Source organism: Bufo bufo, chromosome 1, assembly GCF_905171765.1.
Source record: "Bufo bufo chromosome 1, aBufBuf1.1, whole genome shotgun sequence".
In the NCBI taxonomy this organism is placed as follows: Eukaryota; Metazoa; Chordata; class Amphibia; order Anura; family Bufonidae; genus Bufo; species Bufo bufo.
Window position 1 is genome coordinate 114,415,099 of NC_053389.1, and position 21,777 is coordinate 114,436,875.

General features: G+C 49.1%; 1 protein-coding gene across 7 annotated transcripts in view; it reads right to left on the minus strand.

The window, feature by feature from the left end:
* Window positions 1-13,475: 13,475 nt before the first annotated feature.
* Window positions 13,476-21,777, minus strand: part of LOC120997860 (cyclin-dependent kinase 11B) — a 66,012-nt gene continuing 57,710 nt past the window's right edge. For 6 of the 7 annotated variants that reach the window (XM_040428223.1, XM_040428233.1, XM_040428215.1 and 3 more), the window contains 3 exons: window positions 21,614-21,762; window positions 21,290-21,479; window positions 13,476-13,804 (listed from right to left, as the gene is read on the minus strand). In XM_040428223.1, the coding sequence (XP_040284157.1) occupies window positions 13,712-13,804; window positions 21,290-21,479; window positions 21,614-21,762 (432 nt within the window). In that variant the 3' untranslated portion in view covers window positions 13,476-13,711. The remainder of the gene's footprint in view (window positions 13,805-21,289; window positions 21,480-21,613; window positions 21,763-21,777) is intronic. The other variant, XM_040428190.1, reaches the window with a different exon arrangement.

The following is a 21,777-nucleotide window of genomic DNA, read 5'->3' on the forward strand; positions in this document are numbered from 1 at the left end:
AGGTATTTTTTTTTTTCTTTCCTTGGCCACTTAGGCAACATACTACTGGTGGCACTACAGGGGGAATTATTATTGCTGGACGCAGTATTGGGGCAGTGTTACTATAGGGGGCACTATTATCACAGGGTCCACTGCAGGAGGTGCATTATTACTACTGGGACACTATTTTTTCTGCAGTATAGTATTTAGGGGCATACCAGGCATAGTTTTGGGGGGTGGCAGCAGGATGGGGACTGTGTGTTTAGAAGGTGGGGAGAATGGTAGAAAAGTGAGAAACCTAAGATGCTTGTGTGCCACACGAGACATGTCTTAAAGAAGTCATCCTGGTGGTCTGGGCCAAATGGAGGAGATGAGGAAAGAAAATTTCATCCTGGATTAAATAGGTATGTATGGCTGTATTCGATTATTCATATATTGTAACAGAAAAATTGATAAAGGAAAAATAATACTTTTTCATAATTTTCAGGTTTTCCTTCAATTTTTTTTTATATTACCGGTATATGTCATTTAATGGCACAAAAGAAAGGTTTAATGTGTCCTGTGAAAAATATCAAATACATGCAGTAGGACCATTGTGAAAATTGAAAAATTGGCCTGGTAAAAAAGGGGGGCAATGAAGCGGTTAATTACTGGAGAGCACTGGAGGAGGACAGAAAGTGGCAGCTGTTGGGGAGATATTTTGTGTTTTTGGGACAGTATTTTGTGCTACACTGGTATTTGGTTATGCTGAGGCAGCATTATGTGCTACACGATGGCATTGCTAGCCCCATGTTCTGTCAACATGAGCCCACTTTTAGGGTCCATTCACACATCCGCAAAATGGGTCCGCATCCGTTCTGCAAATATGTGGAATGGGTGCAGACCCATTCATTTTCAATGGGGCTGGAATGCGCTGTCCGCATCCGCGGATCCACACCCGTGCTTCCGTTTCCGCAAAAAAATAGAACATGTCCTATTCTTATCCGCAATTGCGGACAAGATTAGGCATTTTCTATTATAGTGTCGGAGATGTGCGGTCCGCAAATTGAGGAATGCACATTGCCGGTGTCCATGTTTTGCGGATCCCCAAAATACTTACGGACGTGTGAATGGACCCTTATTGGGTTTTCTTCCCAGGGCCATGAATACAACACCCGAGCCTCCTGCAGTTCATCACGAGTTACGACACCATAACTTTGGTTGTGATAAGATCCGGGAGTAGCCTCCATAAAATTGCACAAGAAAGTGCAATGATTTTTGGTGTGGCCGAAAGACATGACCAAACAAGCGTTTGCTTATTTATCAGGTGATTGCCGCCACCTTTTACACAGGCAATTATCAGGAACAAGCGTTTATACAAACACTTGTCCCTCATAATCAACCTGATTATTGGTCTGCGTAAAAGAACCTTTACATAGGGAGAGGGAAGGATCTAATTATTTCTACTCCCTGCAGCCTGTTGTCGCTTCCCCCACTGGCCTCCCTCTCTTCCTCCAGGCTGGCTGAGATCACACGATGCCTAATGTGACGACCTATTAAGGGCTCATGCACATGAACACATTTTCTTTCCGTGTCCGCCCCGTTTTTTTTTTGTTTTTTTTTCTACAGGTCAGCAAAAAAAACAAAAAAAACTAAAGTTACTCCGTGTGCATTCCATTTCCGTATGTCCATTACGCAACTAAAATAGAACATGTCCTACTATGCATTATGGACAAAGATAGGACTGTTCTATTAGGGGCCGGACGTCATACGTATTTTCTGCGGACCGCAAAATACATACGGTTGTGTGCATGAGCCCGAAGACAGGAGAAAGATGTGGAAAGGAGATCAGACGGTGGCCTGACATCTGTATAGCGGAGGCATCACGGCGATCCGGCAAGAGCAAGACAAGGATCAGCCATGTCCTACTGATCTAAACTTGACATACACACCAGAAGATGAAGGATAGTGGGAAAAGTAAGGAAAAAGATAAACATGAGGATAGAGTAAACCCACAGAGAAAAAATGAGTGCTCACTGAAGATGGAGAGGAGAGGAGACTTGGGCTACTTTTAGCGTTTTCAATTCTGCTATTGAGATCAGTCATAGGATCTCAATAGCGGAAGAAAACGCTTCAGTTTTGTCCCCATTCATTGTAAATGGGGACAAAACTGAACTGAATGAAACAGAATGTACCAAAAACGAGATTTTTGTGAAACTCACCTGTAAAATCTCTTTCTCGCGTAGTTCATTGGGGGACACAGGACCGTGGGTATAGCTTGCTGCTGCCACTAGGAGGCGACACTAGGCTGAAAAGTGATAACTCTTCCCCTGCAGGCTATACCCCCTCCAGCCTGGAGAGAGCATATCAGTTTGTGCCCAAGCAATAGGAGTAGGAGAAAAAAACCAAACAAACAACAACTGGTCAATGCCAGTCGGATCAAACCAGAACTGGGGCCATACTGGCTCCACAACCGCCAACAATCATGGCAAACAGAAATTACTGGGTGGGAGCTGTGTCCCCCAATGAACTACGCGAGAAAGAGATTTTACAGGTGAGTTTCACAAAAATCTCGTTTTCTCGCTGGCATCATTGGGGGACACAGGACCGTGGGACGCCCTAAAGCAGTCCCCGGGGAGGGAACAAATCACATGCCCATGGAGTAAAACGCCTTCGAGGATGCGTAACTCGCTGCAGCCTGCAGACTTTGCTGCCTGGAACGGTATCCGCCGGTGCCTAGGAAGGCACCCGGTAAGACTTGACGAACGTGTGCCCAGAAGATCAAGACATTGCCTTCCACACTGGAAGCTACTGCATGAAGAAGGAGATGGACCCGAGAAGCACCGACCGCTGGTCGGGTGGGCCCAGACTCAGCTGGGCGTTGCCTACCCGAGGGCGGAATGCCCGAGCAACTGTTGAACGGATCTATCTGGAAAACATCCTTTGGAGGCCGTCCGCCTTGACAAGGACCCCAGGATAAGAATTGGTAGAAGTCCGTAGGGCTGTAAGCGCTAGACAAGGACAAGCAAGCTCAGAGGCCAAATCACATGGCTGATGGAGAGCTCGGTCCGTGAACTACGAGGGAGAAAGAAGATAAAACCATGTCTGTGAGGCGCGGAAAGACAACCACCTTCTGCGAAAAAAAGAGGATCCTGGACGGAACACTGCCCTATGTTCATACTTAAAGAAAAAGAGTACGTACCAGAAGGCGTACCAATCTCTGAGAAAAAAATAAAAATAAAAAATTAACGCCACAAAATAGCTAGCTCCTGGCCGCAGCTGTGGAAGTAGAACTAAAAGGCCAAGTCTGCAGGATTCACCTCTGGACAAGAGAACGCCCCCTAGGGAGCGGAATATTGTTAGACCGACGCCCTTATAGCCGTAGAGGCTGGTGGTGAGATTTCTAGTGAGAGAGGCTGCCCGAGAATCACTAAGAAACAAACGCCTGAGCCAGGCATGCCCCACTGCCGGCCAAAGCATCAACACCACGCGAGAAAAGTAAAGCCAATGTGAGCACCACCTGTGATGGGAAGCCCCGTCAGTGACCATATTTTAACCAAGCGGTAACGCTGTCTGGAAGGGCAGATGAGTGGAACAAAGATGAGAGAAATACTCTTGCCGGGTGAAGTTTGATTACAGCGTCCAACGCATCCAAAATAGCGATGGGCTTCCAGAGCCGTACAACCCCTGGCTACTGGTCAGCTAGACAGAAGGATAAGGAGATCAGTTATCCAACTCGAGGAGAGATCGGAAAGGAAAAGTGTGATCCATTCCAGGGACAAAACCCCTACTAGCGGGGGACGTGGTAACAGGCACCCGCTCTACCCGTCTTGGGAAGGCTCTCAGTCCACCCCTGGAATGAGCAGTGAAAGAACAACCACCATTGGCTTGTGGTGACGTAGACATTACTGATATCTGAAGAGAGGTAGCACCAATGGCGTTACGGTATGACTACTAGAATCCAAGTCCCGCTTCGAACGGCAATCTAGTGTTGACGAGTGCCGTAGGGACTGAGCTACCCAGCAGAACGCACTCAAAGGTAGGTGCCGATCAGCCATGGTAACTACACCATCGCCACGCCCAAGCCGACGACAGAAGGACAACAGTTGTCAGAGCCACGGACCCTTATTGGTAGTAAACCAGAAAGAGGCCAGAACTAAAGCCCAATCCCATGTGAGACTGGCGCTCTACAGAATCTAGTGGTAATGCGATACTCCGCCTGAAGGGAGGCCATACAAGCCCCAAGAGTAATGCTCACGCCATACTCCAGCCGAGGAATAGGCCACACCGTAGAGGTCACTGAATTCTCGTGTTAGAGGAATCCGTTGCCTGACGAAAGAACTATGCAGTAGGAACCTTAGCATGTAATGGTGACTCAAACACCCCTCGTGCGGTAGGGGCTACCGCATGCTCCGCCAGTGTGGACATGAGGGGAAGGTCTGAGGACATCCAGTAGAAGTCCTGGTATCAAGCTGGCCCAGTTAGTAGAGCTAACCTTAAACCCTCCACCTGAAAAGGGCGCTGAACAGGAGCAACTGCCAAATTAGTCCCAGGGTAGAACCCCTACCTGAGGGGGGCTGTCCCGCTACAGCGATTAGGAGCATCTAGCCCTAGCGTGAAGACTACCCTGCGAAGGAGAAGACTTGTAGTAGTCACTGCGGAGTGCCAGCATAACACCCTCACCTAGACAAGGATGAGTGGTGGATGAAGCATCCGGAGTCAGTGGAATTTTCTGCTTGCTGGATCTTGATCACAGCACTCTGTGCAGTGTGACTGACCTGGACGGTGGAGGCTCATGGGGATGGGGAGTCTCACAAAGGCCGACATTTTTGTGTCTCCAATAAGTGCATGAAGAAAAGAGGGATACAATCTGGGAGTATCCCTAGTATCCAGTGTCAGTATCCATACGCCACTAGATGGAGAATATCCGGCACCAGCGGTACCGACTGTTGCCAAGGACCACCTGTGAAGGCAGCCAAGTCCTCTATAGACGTGGCGTAGTTGAAATACCGCATGCAAAGATGCATAGTGATTCCCCCGTTAATCGATCGTTTGTAGCGGGTAATGCCATAGGAAGTATGTGATGGCAAATGAGAGATGGAATAGCAACCAATGGTAGCGCAAACCCCCGATTAGGGAAGGGGGTAGCGCGATAGTCAGAACCGCAATCTACGGAAGTGTAATTACCCACTCAATGCAGGGGGAAAAACCTACGGTAAGCACTGCGCCCAGTGGCAGTGCAAACACTTTACCTATGGTCGGGAGCAACATATCCAGTAAGTACTGTAACCCGAGGTAGTGCAAATACATCACCCATCGAAGGGAGTAACGCACCTAGCAGGAACTTGCATAAGACGAGTTCTGTACTCTGTGGGAAGTGCCATTATCCTAGCCCAGTAAGGGGGTAATGCGTACGTAAAACTGCGACAGCAGTGAGAATGCCATAATGCCACCTATACAAAAGGTTAATGTATGCTGACTAGGGTTGTTGCGGGTATCGAAATTTCGATACCCAATCGATACTTTTGTCCCGGTATCGATACGATACCGGGATTTCCGTTTTTTCGATACTGGGCTGTCTAGTATCTCTGAACATGAGCGCGCTGCTATCGGCGCGCTCATGTTCTCTCTCAGCAGCACGGGGAGAAGGAAGCTGTCCTCCCTCCCCCTGTGCTGCTGCCGCTGCCACCAATGAGAAGAGAGGGGCGGAGGAGGGGCGGCAATGAGAAGAGAGGGGCGGAGGAGGGGCGGCAATGAGAAGAGAGGGGCGGAGGAGGGGCGGCAATGAGAAGAGAGGGGGTGGAGGAGGGGCGGCAATGAGAAGAGAGGGGCGGAGGAGGGGCGGGCGCACTGCGCCACCAATGATAGGATTACTATCGGAGCGATGGGAGGAGACATCAGCTTCACTAGTGGGCGTTCCTTTTCCCTGCGCTGCGATTGGACAGCGCTACAGCCAGGGAGAAGGAACGCCCACTAGTGAAGCTGATGTCTCCTCCCATCGCTCCGATAGTAATCAGCAGCATGTGGAGCAGGAGAGGAGACAGTAATGGGGCACTAGTCTGCGGGCGAACGGAGCGGCGCCCAGGACTAAATGGTGAGTGCTGAGACATCGCTGGGCGCCGCTCTGTGTGGCCTAATAGTGAAAGTCTGGACTCATATACAGTAGTCAGTCTTTAACACATACAGGAGGCGGGTGCCGGCAGCAGAATCGCATTGCCGGCACCCTGCCCCTGACAGGGAGCTGCGATCAGCGGCAGTTAACTGCCGCTGATCTGCTAGTACCCGCCTCCTGTATAAAGGGGTAAAATCATTGGTGGTGCAGTGCACCCCCTCCCCCTCAATCCCCCCATCCCATTAAAATCATTGGTGGCACAGTGCGCCGGCCCCTCTCAACCCTCCAGTATTAAAATCATTGGTGGCAGTGGCCACAGGGACCTCTCCACTCCCCCTCATTGGTGGTGCAGTGGCAGCTTCTGATCGGAGCCCCAGCTGTGTAAGCCTGGGGCTCCGATCGGTTACCATGGCAGCCAGGACGCTACAGAAGCCCTGGTTGCCATGGTAACATCCCTGATGCTGTCAGGGTGAATAGGAAAAGGGATGAAAAGGGATGAAAGATCCCAGGTTCTAGCCCCTAAGGGGGGAAATAGTTATTAAATAAAAAGTGAAAAAAAAAAAACACAAAAATATGAAGTATAAATCACCCCCCTTTTCCCAATTTCACATATAAAATATATAAATAAACATATTACATCGCCACGTCAGAAAAGTCCAAACTATTAAAATATAAAAAAAAAATCTAGGTGGTGAATGCCGGAACAGAAAAAATAAAATAAAAACTGCGCGATTCGCCATTTTTAAAAATGAGGAATGCACGTGGCTTTTTTTGTTTATTTTTTTCGCGTGGTATCGAATGGTATCGAGTATCGCAATACTTTTTCATGGTATCGAAACCGAATCAAAAATTTGGTATCGCAACAACTCTAATGCTGACGATACTGAGCCCAGTGGAACTTCAATTCCGCCACTCACAGAACGAGGGGCACCTATGGCTGGCATTGAGACCAATGCTAGTGCAGTCGGTCCACCTCAGGAAGGAGGTAATACCCAATTAAGCCCTTAATGCATACACCAAAAACCGGCTAGCACGGACGTAATCTTGGAAAAAAGATCCGGATTCATGTCAGAGTCCGAATAACTGTCCTGCTTCGGCCCGCTCGTGCGCAGTTCCACCTCTCAGCCTCTAGCCCATGGCTGTTGCAGGCTGTGGCGGTGTTGACATAAGGACCAAACTACTCATAAGTGGAATGGAACTAAAGGTCTGCAGACCAGATTGGACAGACGGTGCTCTATTAATCAAACTACCCAGGAGGGTGGATTTGGAACTTCCAGAGGTCCACCGCTGTGTTGCGCAGGAGGAGAAACACCAAACAGACGCCCCCGAAGGGTGGATGGGAAGTTTCGGTTGTCCTCAACTGGATTTGCGCAGTTGGATATTTGTGCAGTTGCAGTATTATCAACCAACCGGCCTCAGAGGGCAGATTGGGATCCTTCAGATGAACCCCACTGGATTTATGCAAATGGAGCATCATCAACCACACTGTTTCAGTGGGTGGAATGGGGATCCTTCGGATGTACTCCCCTGGAATTACGCAGTTGGAGTATTATCAACCAAACAGCCCGGAGGGCGGATTGGGAATCCTGCAGATGTACTCCACTGGCTTTGTCCAGGTGGAGCACCATCAATCAAACTGCCCGTAAGGAGGATTGGGAACCTTCAGATGTACTCCACTGGATTTTGCGCAGTTGGAGCAGTATCAACCAAACGGCCCGGAGGGCGGATTGGGAATCCTGCAGATGTACTCCACTGGATTTTCGCAGTTGGAGCATTATCAACCAAACGGCCCAGAGGGCGGAATGGGAATCCTCAGATGTACTTCACTGGCTTTGCCCAGGTGGAGCACCATCAATCAAACTGCCCGTAAGAAGGATTGGGAACCTTCAGATGTACTCCACTGGATTTTGCGCAGTTGGAGCAGTATCAACCAAACGGCCCGGAGGGCGGATTGGGAATCCTGCAGATGTACTCCACTGGATTTTCGCAGTTGGAGCATTATCAACCAAACGGCCCAGAGGGCGGAATGGGAATCCTCAGATGTACTTCACTGGTATTGCCCAGGTGGAGCACCATCAATCAAACTGCCCGTAAGAAGGATTGGGAACCTTCAGATGTACTCCACTGGATTTTGCGCAGTTGGAGCAGTATCAACCAAACGGCCCGGAGGGCGGATTGGGAATCCTGCAGATGTACTCCACTGGATTTTGCACAGTTGGAGCATTATCAACCAAACGGCCCCGGAGGGCGGATTGGGAACTGTGAGATATACTTTTTTTTTTTATATTACTATTTAACCGGGTGAGGACCTAACCTCAAATGGACAAGGGGCAGGAAAGGCTGCATACTGCAATATTAAGGCACATCGTGCCTGCAGATAGAGACCCAGGGTAAGGGTAATCTGGTCACTGGGTTAGGAAGGGCTAACTGTCCAAGGACCGGGGCGGAGCCAGCTGGCTCGAGAAGAATTCGCGCCAGAAAAAAAAGGCCCGCCCCTCCATACTTGAGGGTGGAAGTTGCGGCCTAGAAGGCCACAAAGCCGGGAACTAAAGTTTTATGCAGGCCGACCGAAACGCACCGCCAGCCGAACACAACGGTACCTGGATCGGTGCAAGAATGAGGCCGCCTATGCCCACTGGCCGCGGAAGCCCACCCCGCGGGCCGGGAGAAGAAAACAGCGTGGCCGGAAAAAACCGGAAGGCCCGAATGAAGCCGGGGCCTAGATTTGTGGTGCCCGGCCGACTGGGATCTCCGCCCGCCGCAAACCGGGTCCGCCGGATCCGAACGGCACTAACAGGCGCCAAGATTCTACCTGCCAAAAAGGTATGGCGTTTGACCGGCCGGGGAGCCCGCCCGGTCGGTCTGAAAACAAGGGGCACGAATGGAGCGCAGCGGCGCCAGTTACTGAGTGCCCCCTGCCCGATATGAGCCACGTTAGAACGGAGGGTATAGAGGGAGAATCTAAAAAGCTGCCGCCGGGTTTTGGATTAACCCCTTCATTACCTCAATCGGGTTATATGCTGCGACTGGTGGAGGATTCGCAGCCTCCTTAATAAAGTGCCATGGTGTGAGGGGGACAGGGAGGGACAGTAATACTCACCTGTCTTCACCTGTGGTCTTCACCCTTAGTCTTGTACCAGCAGGGCCACCCCACGTCCGCTGGCACCAGGCGTCCGGGCAGAGAAGGGCTGTAGAGGAGGTGGCTCTCTTGCTGGCGGGAAGCAGGGGAGCGAGGCTGCCCTGGTCCACTTTGTCTTCTTGGGGAGGCAAGGCGGTGGAACAAGCAACACCGGCCAGCCTCCCAGGGAGACAGGGACGCAAGCGTGCCTGTGCCCCATCCATGAAATCTGTGAAAAATAACAAAATTAACAAAATCAAAAAAGGCCACCCTGCTAAGCAGGGAGGTCTGCCTCCTACGACACTAAGCTAAAAACTGATATGCTCTCTCCAGGCTGGAGGAGTTATCACTTTTCAGCCTAGTGTCGCCTCCTAGTGGCAGCAGCAAGCTATACCCACGGTCCTGTGTCCCCCAATGATACCAGCGAGAAATGCATTTCATTCCGCTTGGTTGCGTCCCCATCGCGGACAGAAAAACGCTGTGGTGTGGAGCAAGACGTTTCTCTCTGACACAATAGAAAACAGATCTGTCCCCAGTTGACTTTCAATGGTGTTCAAGACGGATCAGTCATGGCTATAGAAGACATAATACAACCGGATCAGTTCATGCCGGATGCATGCGGTTGTATTATTGTAACGGAAGCGTTTTTGCAGATCCATGACTGATCCGCAAAAACGCTAATGTGAAAGTAGCCTTATATGGGACCAGAGTGCTCCCTGAGGAGACAGATATCTAGTGGACCACCACTGATAGGAGTGCTGCCAACACCGCCTTTATCCGTGTCACAAGGACCATAAAATGAGCAAGCAGAAAAGGAGTATGGTCCACGGAATATAGAGGAAAAAAAAAGCCAGCAGAAGCAAAAAAGCATGAAGGGAAGAAGTCTGACCTATAAGTTAGGCAACCCTTCTAAGGGCTCATGCACACAAATGTATTTTCTTTCCGTATTTTTTGTGGAACTGTTTTTTGTTTTTTTTTGCGGACTGCAAAATACATGCATGAGCAATAAGGAATATAGGCAAGAAGAGACCTTACTGGAATTATATTTAGGTATGGGATCTCTGGAATGTCACGGAACAGAGAAATGCTATGGCTGTGACAAACACAGACTTCCCCACTGGCGACAACAGAGGATTTTCACCGGCAGCCGGACTAGTAGGAGGCACCCTAGGGCACCCATTGGAGATATACTGGTATGCATGCAAGTAAAAACAGATGCAAGGTTGCAGAAAATGGACTGAATCTGCTTTCTCCACGCATCCTGGCTGAGGCCTGACCATCATGAAAAAGATAAACCTGAGTTTAAAGGATGAAAAATTATGACTAGAAGCCTGAAAACAAAGCCTGATATTTGATCAATCTGTGTTTTGAAAGATGGCTGTCACCAACTTACCTGTCCATGGCAACTGAGCGCTCGCTCACCCCCTCCCCGCAGCGCAAACACACTGGGGGAGATTCTGTGATTTAATGTAGGTGTGTATTTAATGCAAGCCGCCCGGACTAGATTGCCCCCGCTTAACGGAGCATGCCTCAGCGTCCCACGTGGTTGTTTTCGTCTCTTACTGCTCGCTCACTAACTCCAGGTGGTCTCTTGCTCCCTGCTTCAGATGTATCAGGTATATCACAGCCCGAATTGTCCTCCCTCCATCAGTGGCTTAGATAGAGGGCTAATGGCGCCTTAATTTATTTTAAACCCTTCAAATTGAGGGTGTATTGAACATGATAGGATCCATATCTTAGTCATATCCAAAACCCTATAATGGATCCTATATCGAACATTGGGATTTATCAGAACAAAAGTACATATCTTATCCATTATTATTGTTCTTATTCTAATCAACCAACTAGATATATTTGACCCACAATTTTTTATATATCTAGCTCATACAAATGGAGAGGAAAGTAAAAAAAAATGTATAAAAAACGCATCTGCGACTTCCTTGCGTTTTTTTAAAATATATAACAGCGTTTTTTTTTTTAGGTATAGATGTCTTCCTGCCCATACATGCTGTATCATGTCAAATTTGGTCTCTCTAATTGCTATTATAGATGTCGTATTGCCCAAAACTCTTTAGGGATCAGGAAAAGTGTAAATTATATTTTATACCATTAGTTTATATTAATTATTTTCCATATTCCTATATATTCACTTATTTTCTTTTTTCCTATTTTATTTGATGTGTAATTAATGGGTTGGCAGCCATCTTGATTGATTCTTCCCTAAGATATGGTTTTCGTAATGAATCCTACATTTCCTATCATGTCTGGCTTTGCAGAGACAGAGGGGGCAGAGTCTCAACTCGCTGTACTGCTCTGTATCCTCTGAGGCAGCCATGACAGATTCAGGTAAGAACTGCGGAGTGCACTGTGGGGGGGGGGGGGGGGGGGGGCACTAGACATGTGGCTTAGTAGACAGCAAGAGCCACGGCCTTGCTTAGGCTACTTCACACTCTCGTTTGGTGCGGATCCATCATGGATCTGCACAGACGGATCCATCATGGATCTGCACAGACGGATCCGTTCAGATAATACAACCGTCTGCATCCGTTCAGAACGGATCCGTTTGTATTATCTTTAACATAGCCAAGACAAATCCGTCTTGAACACCATTGAAAGTCAATGGATGATGGATTTGTTTTCTATGCAAGCAGCGTTTTGGTGTCCACCTCCAAAGCGGAATGGAGACAGAACGGAGGCAAACTGATGTATTCTGAATGGAAAAAGGATCCGCTCAGAATGCATTAGGGCAAAACTGATCAGTTTTGGACCGCTTGTGAGAGCCCTGAACGGATCTCACAAACGGAAAGCCAAAACGCCAGTGTGAAAGTAGCCTTAGTAGGAGAGGCTTGGGTCTGGAAAGGAGCTGGTGCGACCAGTTTCCGTCACAGCAGCTTTAGACCCAGCAAGAGAAGGAAGAGGTTGCCAGACATGGGGCCTTGCAGACCGCAGAAGCCACAGCCTCGATTAGTTTAACCCCTTCCAAATACAGGCTATTTTTATTCATTTTCTGTTCACAAAGCCGTATAAGGGCTTGTTTTTTGCAGGACAAGTTGTATTTCTTAATGGCACTATTGGAAAACGGGAAAAAAACTTTTCGCGGGGTGAAATTGGCAAAAAATAAATAAATGGCAATTCCGCCAGGATTTTTACTTTTATGACATTCACTGAACGCGAAAAGTGACCTTATTGTGTGGCTTAGTAAGATTACGGCAATACCAATTTATATTGTTTCTATTATGTTTTACTACTTCTTTGCATTGTCAGAGTGGCAGCCATAACTTTTTTTTAGATTGCTGTGTGAGTACTTGTTTTTGTGTGGGGCAAACTGTAGTTTTTAATGGCACCATTTTGGGGTACATTTTGACTTTTTGATCACATTACTCATTAGACATGTGGTCTTCTGATCACTTGTTCCATACAACGCAATCAAATACTATTGTAGTCTAAGGGATGCTGTAAGCCTGCTTCAGGAGCAGTACCTCTGGCTTTTCAGGCAATTAGCCATGACAGCCCTGGGAACTCTCACAAAGTCCCAGGCTGTCAAAGCAACCCCAACATATAGTTTGGTTGTAGTGCAGAACACCGCACTGGACCCAGGCAATAGAGAAGGAACCCCCCACCAGCCAGGATGTGGCCTGAGGTGGGAAAGGATGCTGGACACGTGGCCTGGTTGGTCGCAAACAGCTGCGGCCTCTATTAGTCTAATAGACCGGGTCAGAAGCAGGATCAGTAAGGCAGTTAAGGGAAGGTGGGGAGTGCTCCTTGCATTTTCATACCACCGTGTCTTCTGAGGTAGGGAACGAACAGTGGGTTTAATGACCTGCTGGTCTCCCTGCTTGCTCGTGGGGTCTGCTGCCAGTATTCCCAGAAAAAAAAATAATAGCTAAAATTTAGATTAGCTCAGTGTCCTCCTGATGGGTATAGCTGATAAGAAAAAATGTTAGCTTCTCATATCGGTTTCACCTCCAAATAGCAGCAGATACACCCATGGTCTTCATGACATGGGCAAGAAATTCTACATCCAGAAAATGCTGTTTGGGGAAAAAATTGCCACAAAAAAAATATATATATAATAATAAAGTAAATATATAGACTTTTCAGCACTTTACTATAGACACTAACATCTGGTCACAGTATCTGACAAAAATAATCCACCTATTGCCATTAAAAAGGCTGCGGTGTGTGAATTCAGCTTTCATATAGAATCTGAAACAATCCCCCCTATTCAAGACAGGAGTTAAAATCTCAATGATTGACAGAATTGACCAACAAAAGAAATGTAAACAATTAAAAATTGCATTTTAATTCTACAAATGTACAAGAGTGAAAAATAAATACGTCAAAGACGTCAGTCCCTGGTCAGGTCTCAAGGTCCTCCTCTGGAATGAAGCAAACATTCATGGTGTGATGTGGTAGTAGACACATCTGATATCGTACAGGGGTGTTTGCTGGGGCTTGAATCCTAAGTCCTCAATATTATGTTCTCAAATCAGAAAATAAAGTCACTTTCTTATCCAGCACACTTAGAACTTGAGGCTGAAGCCAGGCCCTGCGGCAGAGGCCCCCTGATTAGTGGTGGTTAGGTGAAACCCAGTTTCCTTGAGGTCATCATCCCCCTGAAATAAAAAGAACAGGATATTACAATGGAGGCCAATGCAAACAAGTGCATGATGTACAAGTGCTCCATCACATACACTGCCAATGCTTCTTTTGTAAAACAAAACTGTAGGGCTAAGCTGCTTATGGCTACAACATCTCCACATTTTCTTCCCCGCCTTCCAAGACCCATGACATTTATATGTTTTACCACTTTCACAAAATCAAAAAACTTTAATTGTTTCTGTCTCCATATCCTGAAACTATTTTTTTTAGTGCGGAAAACAGTAATTTTATTGGTATTTGATCATTTTTATACTCAAATTATTTAGAAGGCGAAGAAGCCATTTCTGGCATTTGCCTTTTTTTTTTTTTTTTTTGGACAGTGTTCACCATCCGAGATAATGTGACATTGTAACATTTTGGACATTTTCTAACTTTGCAATGCCATGAGAACCACTTGCACTGTTGGGGCGACTGGTGAACAGAGGGAGCCCCTTCCCTGTTTAACCGCTCAGATGCCTCAGTTGCTATTAACTGTGTAAACAGGAATCTGCTGCCCAGAAAGAATTAATCTGTATGGGGATGAGCGATCACAGTAGAAACAGTGAATCTGTATGACAAAACTCCTCCACACACAGGGGAGGTCATTGCTGCAAATAATTCCGATCAGCAGGCAATTATTTGGAACAAATGGTTGATTCCCAATAATTACCAGCTGAGGCAATTAGCTGGATTTGTTGTGTCCCTCTGCAAATGAATGCATAGTAGGGTACACTTTCCAATACACAAATCCAAAATGTATACTAATGCATACAAGTCCAACGTATGTCAAAAGGACACTCTTGGCATCTGCTGGGTGCAAGGCAGATATGGATAGGCTCATTGTGCGCAATAGCAGCTTTTCTAATGCACATGCTTATGGCCATGGCAGTCACAACATGGGACACAACCTTTAGTACACGAATTCTAAGTCACCTGTCAGACTTTGTCACGCTTCTGACACGTGTTTGTTGTAATATTCCATATTACGTGGGACACTACCCTAATACATCTGGTAAGAACTCAGCTGTCATGGATTCCTAAAGTCCACATTAACGTTCCCATTACAACAGGCAGGTAAAACTAGATTTTTGCACTCATCGTAAAATCTGTTTCTCTTGCGTTTCATTGGCGGACACTAAGCACACAGTGTAAGCTCCTCCTTCAGCTATATCCCTTCCTGCAGGGACCAAGCTAATCAGTTTAGTGCAAAAGCAGTAGGAGAAGCCAGACATAAGAAAATCACATTATGTGCAAACCCAGAACCACACAGGCCCAAAAAGGCCCTTAAACAAAAAACTGGGTGGGAGCTGTGTCCCCCAATGAACGGAAGAGAAACTGATTTTACGGTGAGTACAAAAACCTAGTTTTCTCATCCGTCTCATTGGGGGAAAACAGGCATTGACCATGGGACGTTCCAGAGCAGTCCCTGGGGGTGGGCTTAACTACAATCCCCCTGCCAATCAGAGAACCGCTGTTTGCAAAACTCTACACCCCAAAAAAGCGTCAGAAGATGCAAAGATGTGCACCCTGTAAAAGTATGCAAAGACGACCAGGTTGGCGCCTTGCACACCTGAAGGGCCGAAGCTCCGTGATGTATCGCCCCAGAGGCTCCCACTGCCTGAGCCGAATAAGCATTCACCCGGAAGGGCGGGGCCCGGTCCGTAACGCAGTACGCTTCCACAATAGCCAAACTAATCCATCTGGAAATGGAAGTCTTTGACGCCGCCAGCCCTCGTCTCGGCCCCTCTGGAATCACGAACAGGGAATCTGTCCGCCTGAAAGATGCCGTCTGGGACAGATAGATACGCACTGCACGCACCAGATCCAGAGTATGGAGCAACTGTTCTCGAGGATGAGACGGGCCAGGACAAAATGAAGGAAGAATAATCTCCTCATTTAGATGGAATGCCGACACCACCTTCGGCAAGAAGGACTGCACAGGGCGAAAGACTACCTTATCCTGATGGAAGATCAGGAAGGGCGACCGACACGACAGACCTGCGAGTTCCGACACTATGGATAGAAGTAATTGGAGCCAAAAAAGCCACCTTATAAGACAGGAAGCGCAGCGGCACCTGCTGCCAAGGCTCAAACGAAGAAGATTAGAGAGCGTTGGGCTCTAGATTAAGATCCCAAGGATCCAATGAAGGACAGAAGAGGGGCGCAGCATGCGCCACCCCCTGCAGAAAAGTCCAAACCTCCGAAAGCGAAGTAAATTTTGCAGAAAAAGAATGGAGAGAGCCAAGACTCGCCTTTCAAGATAGCCAGCCCCAAGTCCATGCCCAATTGCTGGAAAGCCAAAAGTCGCGGCAAAGAAAAACAAACTGGAGACAGCTGTCTCCGCTCGCACCAACTAAAGTAGGACTTCCAAGTCCGGTGGTAGATTCTGGAAGACGACGGCTTCCTGGCACAAATCATAGTCTGGACCACTGCATCCGAAAAACCCTGAGCCTTCAGTACGGCGGCTTCAACAGCCATGCCGTTAAATGTAGAGACCCTAAATTCGAGAGAAAGATCGGCCCCTGCGACAGCCAGTTCACCCGAAGAGGAAGACGCCAAGGTTCGTCGACGAGAAGTGCGACTAGGGATGCGTGCCACAACCTGCGCGGCCACGAGAATGACGGGCAGTCCCTCGGACCTGATCTTCCTGAGAAGCCGCGGAATGAGCGGAAGAGGCGGGAACACGTAAGGAAATGTGAACCGACTCCACGGGATCACCAGTGCATTGCATGCCAGGGCCCTGGTGTCCTTGGACTGTGCAACAAAGTCCTCGACCTTGTTGTTGAACCGTGAGGCCATAAGATCCACATCTGGCTGACCCCACCTCTCGCAGATGTCCCGAAAGACCTGCGGGTGAAGGGCCCACTCGCCGGGATCAAGACGCTCCTGGCTGAGAAAGTCCACGTTCCAGTTGTCTACGCCTGGAATGTGAACTGCCGATAGCGCCGGAACCTATTTCCCACCCAGCTGAAAATCAGCGCCGTCTCCTCCATGACTGTCGGGCTCCGGGTGCCGCTCTGGTGATTGATGTATGCCACCGCCGTGGAGTTGTCGGACTGCACCCGCACCGGACAACCCCTGAGATGGTCGACCCAGTGTTGCAGAGAGAGCTGAATTGCCCTCAACTCCAGAACATTGATTGGAAGGGAGCGCTTCTCGCCTGACCATATCCCCTGGACCGAGAGATTTTCTAACACTCTCCCCAACCCCTGAGGCTTGCGTCCGTTGTTAATACCCTCCAATGGAGAAGGAGAAATGAACGCCCCGATGTCAACATCGGAGAGGTCATCCGCCATAGGAGGGCCGGCGCACTGGGGCAAGGAGACGCATTGGCCGATCCAAGGAGTCTGGGGAGCGATCCAAGCTGGACAGAATGGCTCGCTGAAGCGCTCTGGTATGGAACTGAGCATAGGGAACTGCTTCAAAGGCAGAAACCATGCGCCCCAGAGCCTGCATGCAGCGACGAATGGGAACCGGAGCTGAATCTGAAGATGGAGAGCGGATAGTTTTTCTGGAGGCAAGAACACCTTGGCCTGACAAGTGTCCAGTACCATTCCCAGATAAGTCAATTGCTGCGATGGATAAAGACAAGACTTCTGTCTGTTCATGATCCATCCGAAGCGCTCCAGGGTGTCCAGGACTATGCTCAGGCTGTCTGCTATCCCTTGGAACAACGGACCCTTCACCAGGATGTTGTCTAAGTAAGGGATCGCCACGATCCCCCAGGCATGGAGCAGGGCCATGACTGCCGCCAAAACTTTCATAAAAGACCCTGGGAGCGGTGGCCAGGACGAACGGGATGGCTACAAATTGGTAGTGAAATGGACCCACTGCGAACCGGAGAAACCTCTGATGACTGACGCATATGGGCACGTGAAGATAAGCGTAATTGATGTCTATCGAGGACAAGTACTCCCCCGGTTCCATGGACGCAATGACTGACCTCAGTGACTCCATCCGGAATCTGAGGACGCGAAGGAAACTGTTGAGCGCCTTGAGGTCTAGAACGGGATGTCCCTTCTTTTCTGGGAACCACAAAGAGAATGGCGTAAAACCCCTAAAAACGGTCTTGCGCAGGAACCGGAACAATCACACCTTGCTGCAGCAGCGTGTGAATTGCCATGAAAAAAAAAAATCTGCGGCTGCAGGAGAGGCCGGAGGAGACGGCCGAAAAAAATGGGACGGAGGGAAGTATTTGAAGCTGAGCTCTTAGGGTTAAAGGACTTGGAGCCCTGATGACGGGAATGCCAGGAAGGCTGTGGCTTGAAGGAAAGCTTGTGCTTCTGGCCTGCGGCCGACTTAGAACCCATTCACACGCCCGCAATTTCGTTCCGCATTTTGCGGAACGGAATTGCGGACCCATTCATTTTTCTAGAAATGCGGACCCGCACTTCCGGGTCCGCATTTCCGTTCCCGAAAAAAAAAAAGAACATGTCCTATTCTTGTCCGCAATTGCGGACAAGAATAGGCATATTCTATTAGTGTCCGCAAAAAGCGGAATGCACATTGCCGCTATCCGTTACGGACGTGTGAATGGAGCCTTATCGGACAACCCGTTACGGACGTGTGAATGGAGCCTTATTGGACGCTCCCTCGGGGCCGTAAAAACTCTGAAAGGGACGAACAAACAGGCTTCCGCTTTTTTGCCTTATTAGACCGCCCCTGTTCTGAAGTAAATGAGTGCTCTTACCACCTGTAGCGTCCGAAATGATCTCATCCAGGTGCTTACCAAAAAGTCTGCTGCCGGTAAATGGGAGGGCTGTCAGGGTCCGCTTTGAAGCATTATCTGCCGCAAAGCATGAGAGCCAAAGGGTATGGCGAATAGCCACCAACAAGGCTGACGAGCGAGCCATAAACTTGGCCGCGTCCGAAGATACTTCACGAATATATGCACTGGCATGCGAGAGCTGCAGGGCCACATCTGCAAGTTCCTCCGAGGGGACTCCCGAATCAAGACCCCGACGCAAGTTATTTGCCCACTCCCCCATAGCCTTGCTCAACCATGTAAAGGCAAACACCGACTGCAGCGCTGTGCCCACTGCTTCAAAGGCAGATTTTGCAAACGCTTTCAGCTTCTTATTCTTTGATATCAGAAAAAGAAGCCCCATCTGCCATTGGCAAGGTAGTATGTTTAGCCAAGCGGGAAACTGGCAGGTCCACTATAGGGGGAGCCGACCATTTTTTAGGCCTCCTGCATACGAACGTGTGCGCCCCGTAGCGTTCTGCTGCGGGCCGCAATCCACGAACACCGACCGTGGGGCAGCCGCAACAGATCGCGGACCCATTCACTTTAATGGGTCCGTGATCCGCCCATTCCGCAAAAAGATAGGACAAGTTCCATATTTTTGCGGAACGGAAGTACGGGACGAAACCCCACGGAAGCACTCTGTAGTGCTTCCGTAGGGTTCCGTTCCTGTGCTTCCGTTCCGCCTCTCCGGATTTGCGGACCCATTGAAGTGAATGGGTCCGCATCAGTGATGCGGATTGCCCATGGAACGGCGTCCGTGTATTGCGCATCCGGAAATGCGGTCCGCAATACGGCAACGGGCAGCACACGTTCGTGTGCAGGAGGCCTTAGTCAAATCTTCCAGAAAAGGATAAAGGACGTTAAAGCGTTTTGGCAACATATAACGTCTATCTGGAAAATTCCACTCCTTGGAGAGAGAGGAATCAAACTCCTGGTGGTTGGGGAAACACTTGTGCAAGCGATGGGACCTTCTAAAGGAAAAACCTGAGCTGGCAGATGATAAAGGACTACCGTAAATAAATTGTCCACCATAGAGGATAGTTTGGGCGACTGACCCTCTGGTGAGACAACATCCTCATCTGACCCTCTCTCCTCGGAACATGCCTCTTCAGCTGAGGACAAGTCCGAGTGAGACTCTCTAGCAGGAGGAGGAGAGGCCGAGGACACAGGAGACACAGAACCCCTTTTGGGGGAGAAAGTTCTGGTCCGTTTTGTGGGGAGGCCGCGATGGGCACGAGCCCCATGATACCCAGAGTCGGACCGGTCAGAGGACTGCCTTGCCGACAATATATCCACAATAGCTTTTTTGGTATTGGAGACATCCAATACCACCCTAGACAGGAAATGCACCCATTCCAGTTCTTCCGTAGGTTGGGCAGCGGGAAGCAATGGGTCCGGAGTCGAACCGCTTGATGGTGGCACAGCACGCGCAAAACAGAGGGAGTCTGACTGAGGGGATGGAAATTTTGTGCGATATGATGCACAGGCAAAATGACGCACCAACGGGACCGCCTGCTTCGGGACCTGGGGCCTAGGTTCAGGCATAATGACACCCCGTCACCCCAATGAGGCAAATAGGAAGGTTAGGCCCTGCAAGAAGGTAAAAACACTTACCCAGCCTGAGTCCCTTCAAACGCCAGTCACACCCTCATTTCCCACCAGGAGCTTTAAAAAAAATCCCCGTCCATCTTTCCAGGCCAAGCCCCCTACACCGGCGTCCCCGGCCACCGCAGGGAAGCCAACAGTCGCAGGCCGAACAGAAAATGGGGGCCTCGAATAATAATGGATACGGCTGCCCCAGAATTAAGCCGACGCGCCGACATAGGAAACGGTGCTTCATCAGGACAACCCCGCCTCCTCCTCTCGCGGTGCGCTCCAGAGGACGCAGTCAGCACAGGAAGCCGCAGCAGACGCGCGGTGTACACAAAGAAAGCAACCACCCCCTTGCTGCAGCAGCGTCCCAGGCATGTTAACCCTTAAAGGAGATTGCTGCCCAAGCCCACACGTGGGGAGGAGGGAATACTGGCCGGGGTCCTGGAGGGGGGCACTGGAGGCGGTACTGAGGGGTTTACTGGAGGGAGGGTGGAGGGGAGCACTGCGCCTACTCACCTGTCCAACGTCTTCTGACCCCCTGACTCCAGTCGGATCACCACCTTTGGTGTGTGGCCCCTTGGTGAGAGACGCTACACCGGAACAGAGGGGACTTTCGCTGGGGTGGCCGTGGTGATGCGCTTGCTGGCGGGAGACAGAGGTTTTTACAGGGACCTCTGGCCCTCCTTTTCTTCTAGATAGCGGGAACGAGCAGGGGGTTTTGGTGACCCCCTGGTCTTCAGTCTCCTGGGTGGGAGTGCAGGCAGTTTTTACCCGGACTGCCTGAAACTTCTGCTAAATATAAAAAAAGAGACAAAATTAGTAAATCAGCAGACCTGCAACGCAGGAAGGTCTGCCTCCTACAGACCCTAAGCTAAAACTGATTAGCTTTGTCCCTGCAGGAAGGGATATAGCTGAAGAGGGAGGAGCTTACACTGTGTGCTTAGTGTCCGCCTCCTAGCGGCAACAGCTATAACCATGGTCAATTGGTCAATGCCCATGTCACCCAATGAGACGGATGAGAAAGGTCCTTTACAAACATTAGCACATCATCATTCTCCCCACGTGAAAGCTCAGTTTGCCCATGTGATCTATACTTAAAGAACTACATTAACAAGCTCACCAGCTGAGCGTAACCGAGTCCCCCTTCTGGGGGGCGAGGGCTTGTGCCACGTTTCACTCTCTGCTGTTCACTTTTTGCTGGCCAGGTAGGGAACATGGATGGGTCAATTGGCAGAGGAGTCTCACAGAAATATTCATGTTTTAAGCCGTCTTCTGCAGTAATTCTTTTTGCGGGGCAGTAGGTCAGGAACCTGAAGGAGACAGAACACATAATTTTTGTGGTGGTAAAAGGAAAGAGCCACTACACCTCTCCAGACCTCCTCCATTATAAATGGCGTTCAATGTCACATGCAACTTTTTATTTAATGAAAAATGAAATACTCACTTGTTCATGAGGTCAAATCCTTGGTCTGAGAGCAGAGCTCCAAATCTCTTCCGGAGGTTGTTGTAAGGATATTCAGAAAAGGTCATTTTCTTCACTGCTGGAAGCTCATTGTAACCGGGCCATATCTTCTCACTTGGGGTTCCAAGATCCTACAAAATAAATTT